Here is a 12,429-nt window from a genome sequence, read left to right on the forward strand (position 1 = left end):
TATGCCCTGCAGCCGGGGACATTTCAATGAAAGCATGTGTAGACACGCTAATGAGTGATTGGATGTGTGGGTGGTACTTGGGGAATTGTTCTTATCAATTATAACAATGTTAATTTGAGGTTCATAAGCTGCAGAGTTCTCACGCTTCCCCTGTGGCGTCAATGTCTTTTTCCAGGAGAATGTCTTGTGTTCTCTATCCAGCTCTTGACATCTGGTGTAGAGAGATAGGAAGCCTGTCTCCGTAGGCTGTCCACACCGTATCTCATTGATAGAACACAAAAAGTATATAGTTATTTTTAAAAGGGAAAAATAAGAAAATATTGCATTTTGCCTTAGTTTGTAAAATAATAAATGTTTGTCTGTTTTCTCTTTCAATTACATTTTTATAATTCTATTTAGAACTCATCGTTGTACAGACATTTAAGGCCACTCTTGTCCTCGCTTATCCTGAGCACTACGCCACTTACAGAATGTTTCACACGTCTGAAGTTAAGCTAAACGACTGGTGAAACTGAAAGGAGGACAGATTCTTTATAATTTGAAAAAGGAATCACAAAGTACACCCAATAAACACTATCACGTGTATATTTCATTATTTCCCTGCAATCAATCTATTATGCACATTCTTGCTTTATCCTGCACAGTTCTACCCGATCTGAGTCCATGACTTGTTTGTCTAAAAGCTGTTTTCCCCCCACCCCCATTTCAGTTCTTGACTCAAGAAGAAATGAAAACAGAACCTACAAGCGTAGCAGACGAGGAAGAGGATGTGGATGATTTGGTAAGGGTGCATTTAGTTAAATTCTTGTTGCATTCACAGTCACAATTGTTTGTTTTGAAAAACGTTATTTTAAAAAAAAATTCCTTCTCTTTACAGTTCGATATGATTTAATGTCCAACAAAATAAACAGCTGATGTGACGACTAAGCACTTATTGGATATTCGATGAAAGATCAGCAGAATTGTACTATACCGGCTAACAGGATCAGTTGATCTCCTTGGCACTCATTATGTGTGTGTATACTGTATCTCCACTGGTCTCCTTATTTACTGTATGTGTATATATACATACACAGACAGTTACTCCTTTGGACAAAGGTGCCGTGGAATTAATTTCTACTCCATGTTGGTAGCTGCAGCTTTAAAGGCTTTACATTGTTGCTTTCACCAGCAATTTTTTTATTAAATATATCCTACTTTTCTCAGGTTTATATCTGCAGTTACGGTAAGGGGAAGGGGGTTTCTGATTCATGTCAATTTGTAGAAAACGTTAGGGAAAAGACAAAGAAGAGGATATTGAAGAACTAAAGCCACTCAATTTTAAGACATCTTGTATGATGCATTATTTGCACTAGAAATGTTTAGATCTTTAATATCAAATCTGTCCTTGGCAATGCAAAGCCTTTATCTGGTCGTCCAGAGTTGTATCATAGTCATAATCTCCATTATCTCTGTCATTGTTACATGAGTGAGAAATATTGCCCAAATATCATGTCTGATTATGTTGACAAGGTGATGGGGGCCTCTAAATGGTAACTTCATATTCCCCCTGAATCCTGGAAAACGTGGTCCAAAAAAATCTGGGTGTGGGTAAGGCAACATCATCCATCACTGCTCTAAGGTTATCTTTTTAAAACTGGTGGGAATAGTATGCTTTAGATTCTCTCCAGAACACTAAATTCTTACATTTGTTTTGGCCTGGCCCGTTTAAAACACATGTCACTTGCATTCATATAATATAAAAATAATACATAATTGACATTCCAGTTGTCCATCCACATGTGCAGTCAAGTTGATTTTTGTAAGTCCTGCACTCATTCTTAAAAGTGGGGATGATTTAATAAGATTTGATCATTTAAGTTTTGTTTACATGTCATGTACTTCTAAAAGTTCCAATACTGCTCGCACAGATTCATTCATTTTATTAATCCCAGAATTGTTTATAATCTGAGGAAATGGCATGCATGCAAGTTTATCAGAATATTCATTTCTTTATCACCCAAAACGTGCCTTTTGAAGTTCTCATTGGAGAATCATGTCCTGTGTAAGTCCCACTAATGTTAAAAGTAAATAAAAGTTGTATTTTTTTTTTGTATTATGCTCTGTTTCTGTGTGTTTGTGATTTGGCCATTGTGTATGACTGACTGCACCCGTGGGATTTTCAGTAGCTATTTAAATGGCATAATGGCAAATATTGCTATAGTAATAATGTTATCTGTACATTGTAGAAAACAACAAACACACTACAATAGTATGTATAGAATAAAATGTTAAAACAAACTTAACTTAGTGACAGCTTCCCAATGGCAACTTATCCACATAGATGCCTGGTTAACACATGTATACAAAGGGTAGAGGGGAAATCGCTGTCTATACCTATAAAAAAGAAATTAACAGTACATAGTGAAGATTGTTATGAGCATGTATAAAGACACGCTAACAGGTACACTCACAAGATGTCAGGAGTTTTGCGCATTCAGAACATCACCCCTTGGTAGCAGAGGGGGAATATGCAACACTGGGACTGCTAGATGTTATCGGTCCACAGATCCGGAAACCACAGAAGAGCAGGAACAAGTAGTATGATTAGAAAATTTATTGGTAAAATAAGGCACTGGTCCAACGCGTTTCGTTCGGTTAGAACTTCATCAGGGACCTCTTAGTAAAAAATATATAAATAATCTTCATACAAAACAAATTCCCGCTATACCTCCCCTCTCCCCACAGTCTCACTTTATAGGAGAATCCTTCTTCCTATTGGTGGTGTAGTGGGTGTGTTCTGGATCAATCCTGCCGTGTATCAGCTGTTCGTTCTTGAATTTCCCGCTTTCAGGTGCTGTCAACGTCGCCCGGAAGTGATGTAAGCGCTTCACCCGGCACTTCCGTGCGTTCCAGCATACCCGGAAGTGATGTCGACGTTTCACACAGCGCTTGCGTGCGTTCCAACATGGTCCTTGCGTCTAGGGGGTATCGGTTTCGGTGAATACATATAGTCTGTTTGCGCATGCGTGGTTAATGGATCTCAATACTTATGGGAATTCTCAAAAACGTAAAACCATTAGTATGCATCACTAAAAACAAAACATAGCGTCAGTAAAAAGACATAGGTCAGTATGAGAGACCTGTTTTAAAAGAAAACTCAAACTTATTTACAGTATTATTATTTAATTTCCTGGTATCCGAAAGTAAATCAGCTCTTTCGCCTATGTCCACAAGTCTCATCTCCTTCTCTATACTGTTCTTATTATAACCCCGTTGAATCAATTTATGTTTAATATGATCTGCTTGGGTCTTGAATTCCTGGGGTTTGGAGCAGTTACGTTTCACCCTTGTGAATTGGCTTTTGGCTATCCCTTTCAACCACGGCTTGTGATGGCAACTAGTTTGATGTACATAACTATTGCCATCTGTAGGCTTGAAAAAACATCTTGTGTGTATTTTATCCTCCTCATTAAATAAAACCACATCCAAGAAATTGATCGATTTTTTCTCCCATATCGGAGTGAATTTCAGATTCAAATTGTTAGTATTCAAATAAACGGCAAAATTGTCAAAGGAGATCTTGTCTCCATTCCAAATGACAATTATGTCATCAATATATCTCCGCCAGAGCACCAGGGATGCCACCCAGCCATGTCCCTCCCATACGAAATGGTCCTCCCACTGCCGCATGAAAGTGTTGGCATAGCTGGGGGCAAACCTGGTGCCCATGGCGGTGCCCCTGGTCTGCAAATAGAATGAGCCTTCAAAGAAAAAATCGATCAATTTCTTGGATGTGGTTTTATTTAATGAGGAGGATAAAATACACACAAGATGTTTTTTCAAGCCTACAGATGGCAATAGTTATGTACATCAAACTAGTTGCCATCACAAGCCGTGGTTGAAAGGGATAGCCAAAAGCCAATTCACAAGGGTGAAACGTAACTGCTCCAAACCCCAGGAATTCAAGACCCAAGCAGATCATATTAAACATAAATTGATTCAACGGGGTTATAATAAGAACAGTATAGAGAAGGAGATGAGACTTGTGGACATAGGCGAAAGAGCTGATTTACTTTCGGATACCAGGAAATTAAATAATAATACTGTAAATAAGTTTGAGTTTTCTTTTAAAACAAGATTTAATACCCATCACAATGAGATCACAAAGATATTTCGTAAACATTGGTCGATTTTACAATGTGACCCTGTGATGGGACAAGTACTACCTAAGAACCCCACTATGATCTTTAGAAAAAATAAGAACCTTAAGAACATGTTAGCACCAAGCTACATTAAACCGATTGAACCAACAACCCCTGGGGTCACTATTAAAGGCTTTAGGAGCTGTAGGAGCTGTGTAGCGTGTAGGACAGCTTCTTTATTAGATTCAAGTACTTTCCATAGTAATGTAACGGGAGAATCTTTTTCTATCAAATCATATGTCGGCTGCCGCACGGACTTTGTGGTTTATTTACTACAGTGCCCGTGCGGTAAGCAATACGTGGGACGTACCAAAAGATTATTAAAAGTGAGAATTCTGGAACATCTTAATAATATAAAAAAGGGTCTCACCACTCACTCAGTCCCAATACACTGCCAATCATGTCCCCTGTTTGATTTTAAAAAATTCATATGTAGGGGTATTGAGTATGTTCCCCCCCATTGGAGAGGGGGTGACAGGCTCAAGAAATTATGTCAAAAAGAGACTTATTGGATTCACCGTCTACAAACATTGGAACCGAAAGGTTTAAATGTAGACATAGATTTAGTTTGCTTTCTCTGATATTGTGTGTATATATATTTTGATAATACAGATATTGTTGAACATTGGAGAATATGGAGTTTTTATATTTTGTATATATGAATTGCTGTATGATATTAATTATTAATTGATTTAAAAGTGAAGATTTTTGATAAATAAATGACATCTGAGGTTTTGATGATTCCATGTTATGGGATCCGGTATAAGGTCTCTCATACTGACCTATGTCTTTTTACTGACGCTATGTTTTGTTTTTAGTGATGCATACTAATGGTTTTAAGTTTTTGAGAATTCCCATAAGTATTGAGATCCATTAACCACGCATGCGCAAACAGACTATATGTATTCACCGAAACCGATACCCCCTAGACGCAAGGACCATGTTGGAACGCACGCAAGCGCTGTGTGAAACGTCGACATCACTTCCGGGTATGCTGGAACGCACGGAAGTGCCGGGTGAAGCGCTTACATCACTTCCGGGCGACGTTGACAGCACCTGAAAGCGGGAAATTCAAGAACGAACAGCTGATACACGGCAGGATTGATCCAGAACACACCCACTACACCACCAATAGGAAGAAGGATTCTCCTATAAAGTGAGACTGTGGGGAGAGGGGAGGTATAGCGGGAATTTGTTTTGTATGAAGATTATTTATATATTTTTTACTAAGAGGTCCCTGATGAAGTTCTAACCGAACGAAACGCGTTGGACCAGTGCCTTATTTTACCAATAAATTTTCTAATCATACTACTTGTTCCTGCTCTTCTGTGGTTTCCGGATCTGTGGACCGATAACATCTAGCAGTCCCAGTGTTGCATATTCCCCCTCTGCTACCAAGGGGTGATGTTCTGAATGCGCAAAACTCCTGACATCTTGTGAGTGTACCTGTTAGCGTGTCTTTATACATGCTCATAACAATCTTCACTATGTACTGTTAATTTCTTTTTTATAGGTATAGACAGCGATTTCCCCTCTACCCTTTGTATATATCTGTACATTGTGTTAGCCAAACTGTTAGTAAACGTATGGACTTGTAGTTCATTTTAATTCAATTACTCTTGTGGCAATATGCCCCAGCCAAAATTCTGTTTATCTGTTTCATTATTTATGGAGATGCCAAATGTGATTTAGTGGTTAGCCGATCAACGCACTTTTGCTCACATCCTTCTTAAGGACTATATTACAGGAGGCAAGTACTTCTTTAATCAGTACATTTTGCTACTGGTTTTGCTCAACGCTGTTTGATTGGAAACATTTACTATTCGGATTCTTTGTCCTTTGATAAGATAATGGAAATAATTCAGTATGCATGGTAGTATTTCAGAAAAAGTTTGAGAAACCACGTTTCATAGCTTTTAGGGTAGCACTTTGGTTCTAAATATGATTAAAATGGCGATGTAATACCGTAAAACTCTCTGGAGTTCTAATGCAGTTGAGGCGTCCATCTGGCAGACCACCTGTCTCAGTGTGAAGCTCTAAATCAAGGGAGAAAACTATAGACTGGGGATGAACCGTGTGTAAAAACTGAGCAAACAGTTCTGTAGATATTCTAAGATACAATGTACATTATTAATGGAGATATTCAGTATGTTTGAGACAGAACAATCTCAGCTCAGTTAATTTAACATCAGCATCTGAAAACAGGCCTGTGCTGTAGCAGTCACAGTACTTAGAGTCCCATTTAATCTTGATTATTTAAATAATACAACATTTTCTAGAGCCCGCTTCCAGACTTTTTAAAGACATTTATTGCTTACAGTTCTAAAGACATATATTGTTTATCTCTGCCCAGTAAATTATGCTTCATTGTTCTCACGGTTTGGAATTATTTGTGCTACTTGTTTTGGAAATATATTTTCTTGAAACTTTAATGGTAATTGTTTTATCCTTTATACAGTCCTGTTAATGATCGATCACCACTGTGCAGTCTAGCCCTGGCAATGGTCTAGTGTAGTATGTCAACAAAAAATGTTTTATCTGCTGTAACTTTATAGCATAAAAAGAACATAAATTATAATAGAAATGAACCTTTCACTTATTTAATAATCTTGCCATAAACAACCCTCCCTGTTGTTGATCAAAAATGTAGAATATTTATGGTCTAATGGTTTTCTTTCAGTTCATGTAGATCTTCGCCCAGCTGGAAAAGAGAAAGTAAAGACTAAGAATTTTCTAGCCTTGGATCTGTTATGTTAAAGATGAAGGATTAAACAAGTGTTCATGTTCTTCACACATAAATCAACCAGAGAATCAGTCGTTTTAGTTCTTATCCTTTTTGAAAACCAAGGGAAGATTTAGCAAAAGCCTGTTTCAGAAAGCCCAGTGGGGTTCGCCTCATACAGAGTTTAAATCTAAGGGGATACTAAAAATACTTATTTAAGGATGCGATTTTTTTATTCACAAGATATCCGCATTAGTAGAACGGCTATGTATGTGTCTGTAACTAGCTGCATGGCAAGTATCACATCTGCCAATCCAGGTGTACATGTTTTCATTGCCTGTGTGTCTGTAAGCTAGCGATCAATGCTCTAAATCATAAGGAAAAGGGAAGACAGGACCGAGTGCAGGAAGAATGCCCCCTGTTCTCCAGGAACATCATAGTGACAGATGAAGGTTCTATCCTGTTCTTTGAGGTAACAGGCATTCATTACATTGCTCTAGTTTATATGACTTGAAATTGAAACTATGGGTTATACTTACCCCGTATTTGAATGTATTATCTAGATACAGAATAAAAAAAAAAAAGAAGAAATTGCTATAGAGGTCCATTGTTAGCAATGAATGGGTGTATCTGTAGCCGCAACAGGCTCTTCCCTAACTAGGATGAGATTTATAATCCCATGAACCCCTGTACAGTTTCATTCATCACTTTACGATGAGGGGTACTGCTCTGCAATTAATAGAAGCTGTGCCACAGCTGCTATCAGTTTATCCGTAGCTACGTGCCGCTACTGACACAGACATTGTGTTTGTACCTATGAGATTGTATGTGTTTGCATGTCGAATTTTGCATGATTTGTGATGAGGACCCAGCTTGTACATTTCATACCCAGCCCTCACCATCAGAGTCAGCCTCTTGAGCGTGCTCACTACTGTTGCCTGGCAACTAATAAAAGGGTTCAACCCTTATCATCCTCAGCCAGCCAATGTTTTTTGTCCACTTTCCGTAGAGCTTTACAATGGGTGGACTAACAAACATGTATTTGTAACCAGACAAGTTGGACACACAGAAACAGAGGGATTGAGGGCCCTGTTCAATGAGCTTACATGCTAGAGGGAGTGGGGTAAAGAGACACAAAAGGTAAGGATAGCATTAGGTAAGTAGGGAAGACTTAGTGTGTTTTTTATTGGAGCCATTAACAGTTTGATTGATACGCTTTTGTGAAAAAGTGTGTTTTTAATGATTTTTTGAAGGAGTGGAGACTGGGTGAGCGTCTAATGGAAAAGGGAAGGGAGTTCCACAGGAACGGTGCAGCCCTCGAGAAGTCTTTGATACGAGCATCAGAGGTGGGAGTACGGACAGAGGATAGACGCAAGTCTTCGGCAGAGCACAGGGGCCTAGACGGGACAAACTTGTGTATTAGGGAGGAAAGATAGGTGGGAGCAACATTATGTAGGGACTTGAAAGCAAGAACCAGAATTTTTTATTGAGCCCTATATCTTACAGGAAGCCAATGCAGTGACTGACAGAGGGCTGAGGCGTGGGAGGTGCAGGTGGACAGGAAGATAAGCCTTGCCACCGCATTCATTATAGACTGCAATAGGGCAAGTTTGGAGAACGTAAGACCACTAAGAAGCGGATTGCAGTAGTCAAGGCGAGAGAGGACAGTGGCATCTGGCGTTAAGTAGGGACAGAAGCGCGCAATGTTTTTGAGATGGAAGCAGTAGGATTTGGCGATAGACTGGACATGAGGGGTGAAGGAAAGGTCGGAGTCAAAGAGAACACCTAGGCAACGAGCCTGCATGGTGGAGATGGTGGTAGCACCATTAACGTGGAGGAAGACAGAAAAGGGAGTAGCGACACTCAAGGGAGGAAAGACCAGAAGTTCTGTTTTGGACAGGTTGAGCTTAAGGAAGTGGGCAGCCATCCAGTTAGAAATAGCAGTGAGGCAGTCAGAGACACTAGTCAAGAGGGGTGGGGAGAGATCAGGGGAGGACAGATAGATTTGCGTGTCATCCGCATAGAAGTGATATTGGAAGCCAAAGGACCTGATGAGTTTACTAAGGGAGGCAGTATAGAACGGTAGGGAACCAAGGACTGGACCTCGGGGGGCAACAACAGAGAGAGGTTGTGAGGAAGAGGCAGAGCCAGATAAAGAAACATTAAAAGAGCACTGGGTGAGGTAGGAGGAGCACCAGGAGAGAGCAATATCTCGTAGACCGAGATTACGGAGAATGAGAAGAAGCTGTTAATGCTCAACAGTATCAAAAGCAGTGGAAAGGTCAAGGAGAATTAGGATAGAGTAGTGACCACGAGATTTTGCAGCGATTGTATATCTTATTTTGACGCATAGTGATGAAGATACAAGTATTGGTTACTTTTTTTATTGTAAGGCCTGCTTGATCTTCAGACATCTAGCACAATATTTTAATTTCCGAGGATTCATTAATATGCCAGAGATATAGAAGTGCCTGTCTGAGAGACGAGCTGCACTGTGTGTTTTACAATCCTTGCAGGTGCTGTTATTGCCAATCTGCTGGGCGTAAATCAGTACATATTGACATTATTACTGTGTGTACCAGTGGTTAACAGACCTTTTAATTGACTGTATTAAAAGTGTGAAGTACAGTCTGCCAGCATTCTCTGTGATTTAAGCTAAAGTGGACTTGGGTGCTTCAAACTGACAAGTTTTGCAGACCCACAAGAATTTAATAATCTTCTAATCCGTCTTCTATAATCAGTAAAGAAGACTGCGCAATCCACAGCCCTCCCTGATTTAGGACACCCGGCGCTGTATTTTTACGTTGCAAACAAATTATTTAGTAGCCAGATTTGCAGTCAATAATATTCCGCTTATAGTTTTCCAATATAAAAGAGAAACATAGAGTGGTGCTTAATCATAAAATGTATTTCCAAAAACCAAAACTGTGATCTCAAGAAGTTTTATTAACCCCTTCACTGCCAAATTCCATTGCTTACCAAGACATTTATTTGAAAATGAAATTGCATATCTAGCACTTAAAGGGCAACATCCACCTCAAGACTAATTTTTAATATAATAATCCCTTCATAAAATGTTGAAAGGAAATACGTATCTTCAATATATTACCAGCTTCATCTTGAACTAGCCCATAATACCATCACACTTTACCTTACAGGAATTCAGCATCACATGCTCACCACATATCCCAATCACACACCTCTCCAACTTCCTAGATACTAACCATTTCAAGAGACACACCAACAACGTGATTAAAACGGCTATATACATACAGTGAGGGGGAAAAGTATTTGGTCCCCTGCTGATTTTGAATGTTTGCCCACTGACAAAGAAATGATCAGTTTAATGGTAAGTGTATTTTAACAGTGAGAGACAGAATAACCAAAAAAATTAAAAATCCAGAAAAACGCAAGTCAAAATAGTTATGCATTGATTTGCAGGTCTGTGTGGTTGTCCTGATGAAAGTTCCTGAATGGAACTGAAACGTTGACTGTTACACTTTTTAGTAAAAGAAGTTCCTAAGAAAGCTACCTGGGAGTGCTGATTTTTTCTTTCCTATATATATGTGTATATGTTGTTTTTTTATTATTATTATTTTTTTAATGACAAAAAAACAAACAAACACACAAACAAAACCTCACCCCTACCTTTAGTATAGGATCCTTCAGTCATATACAGTTTCAATCAACATTATTCAACCCCCACTGAAAACCAGGTTTATTGTCAAAATTTACAGACTTTCAGCTTTTTACAATGAACACATCAAGCAAAAGCAATTGAAATAGCTCAACACAACGAATGCTTCAAGTGGTTCCCCAAACTTAACTGAAAATGCAACTTATGACTCCTCCAGTCTCATAATTATTCAACCCCCTGAATAGAATCCCTCACAACACCGCAAATATGCAAAACAGGAGATGTCTCAAGCACACCTGATGCAAATAATAAAGGGCTTTATTAGTTGCACCAGGTGTGCTTGAGCTGGAACACTTGAAATTCCGGAATTGGTTAGGGGTTTGTTGAGTGTCACATTTGACTGCATATTAGAAATATGGCTTAGTCAAAGAATGGTCCACAAAGTTAAAAGAAGAGATCATCACCCTTCACAAACAAGTAACAAAACAAAAAGATAGTGAAGGCATTGAACGTTCCTAGAGACACAATTGGAAGCATATTTCACGAGTTTCCCCAGCATACATTCGCGGGATTCCCTGCGCTAGTGAGCTGGTCTATGTTCTGAGGAATTCCCCCCTAACATTGACCAACTCTGTAGCACATTTTTTTCTAGCTGATCCTCACTTACCAACCAAATTATTTTACGACCGTAAGAACGGAACCCGGATGCTAAGTGAGGACTGTCTGTATTATAAAATAATAACTGGAAATTTTTTTAAAATATATATTTATTTATTTATTTTTATTGCACATGGTAAAGGTGTAAACAGTGGTCCAGAAAAAACCCGTTTGGGAAATATTTGGAAAAACAAAACAAAGTGTTTAAATATTCCACTGTCTTTATTAAATGTTCCTATTTAAATAGTTTCATTACGTTTTATTAAATATTCCAGCAGTGAGTGCTATGTGTCTTATTTCACCTTGAAAATACATTGCACCATAAAGATAATCTATTCACCAGCGCCCAGATAAAATGCAGCCGGGAGCGCTGTTTGAGCTATATGCGATAAATCTATATAGCTGTTTTATAAATTTAATTAAAACTCCCTGGAGGTCAGCCTTAAATGAAGTTTTATTCAATAAATTCATTGGGTTAATTTAAATTTCATTGCTAATTTTTTTTCCCATTTCAAAGAGAAGTACAGAACTCAAGGACATGTTTTCAGTAAATGCACGTACATTAGTATAACCCTTTTACTTTGTCATAAAATTCCCTGAAAGGAACGATTCAAGTACCATAAACACTACAGCCTGTTACAGTAGTTATGGTTCCAGGAGGCTGTTGTAGTCATTGCCTTAGTTCTGTGTCAAACTTCTTTTAAAGAGTTTTACACAAACCAAGGTTATATTTAGTTATACTAAGGAAGTTTATAATATTTGATATTATATTATTACATTATGTTGCCTTTTCCATGTATACGTTTTCTAATGCATTATCCTTTTAATGTGTTGGGAAAAAAAAGAAGTGTCCATTTAAAGTAAAACGGAAAGTTAAGTTAAATATTAAATTGCGCCATAGACTACAGAGCACCTTTAGGTGAACGTGGAGAAGCTCTTTGAGGCAGGTTTAGGAAATGAATATGTATTGTAACTGTGTATCTTTGGAGTCTGACTATGTGAGGCCAGGAGTGACGCAATGTTGATATGTTTTAAGAAAGACAACGTGACTTAAAACAAACCAAGAAACGGTGTCAGACTCATTGCGCGATCTACGATTTACGGGATGATTTATTTACATGATTTCTCTGGTCAGTCTCATCCTCTCAATCTGTGATTGGCTGGTTGTGGTTTGTGTTCGGGACATTTATCAAATTGATACAAAATTGTACATCGGGAAATTTCACTGA

The 12,429-nt window shown here is 38.5% G+C and overlaps 1 protein-coding gene across 1 annotated transcript in view; it reads left to right on the forward strand.

Moving 5' to 3' along the window:
* XRCC5 (X-ray repair cross complementing 5) overlaps nt 1–2,072 on the forward strand; it is a 35,602-nt gene extending 33,530 nt beyond the window's left edge. Inside the window, exons 20-21 of the mRNA XM_063429240.1 lie at nt 710–781; nt 878–2,072. Of these exons, the coding sequence (XP_063285310.1) occupies nt 710–781; nt 878–892 (87 nt within the window). The 3' untranslated portion in view covers nt 893–2,072. The remainder of the gene's footprint in view (nt 1–709; nt 782–877) is intronic.
* The last annotated feature ends 10,357 nt before the right edge of the window (nt 2,073–12,429 follow it).

The sequence above is a fragment of the Pelobates fuscus genome, chromosome 8 (genome assembly GCF_036172605.1).
Source record: "Pelobates fuscus isolate aPelFus1 chromosome 8, aPelFus1.pri, whole genome shotgun sequence".
Lineage (NCBI taxonomy): Eukaryota > Metazoa > Chordata > Amphibia > Anura > Pelobatidae > Pelobates > Pelobates fuscus.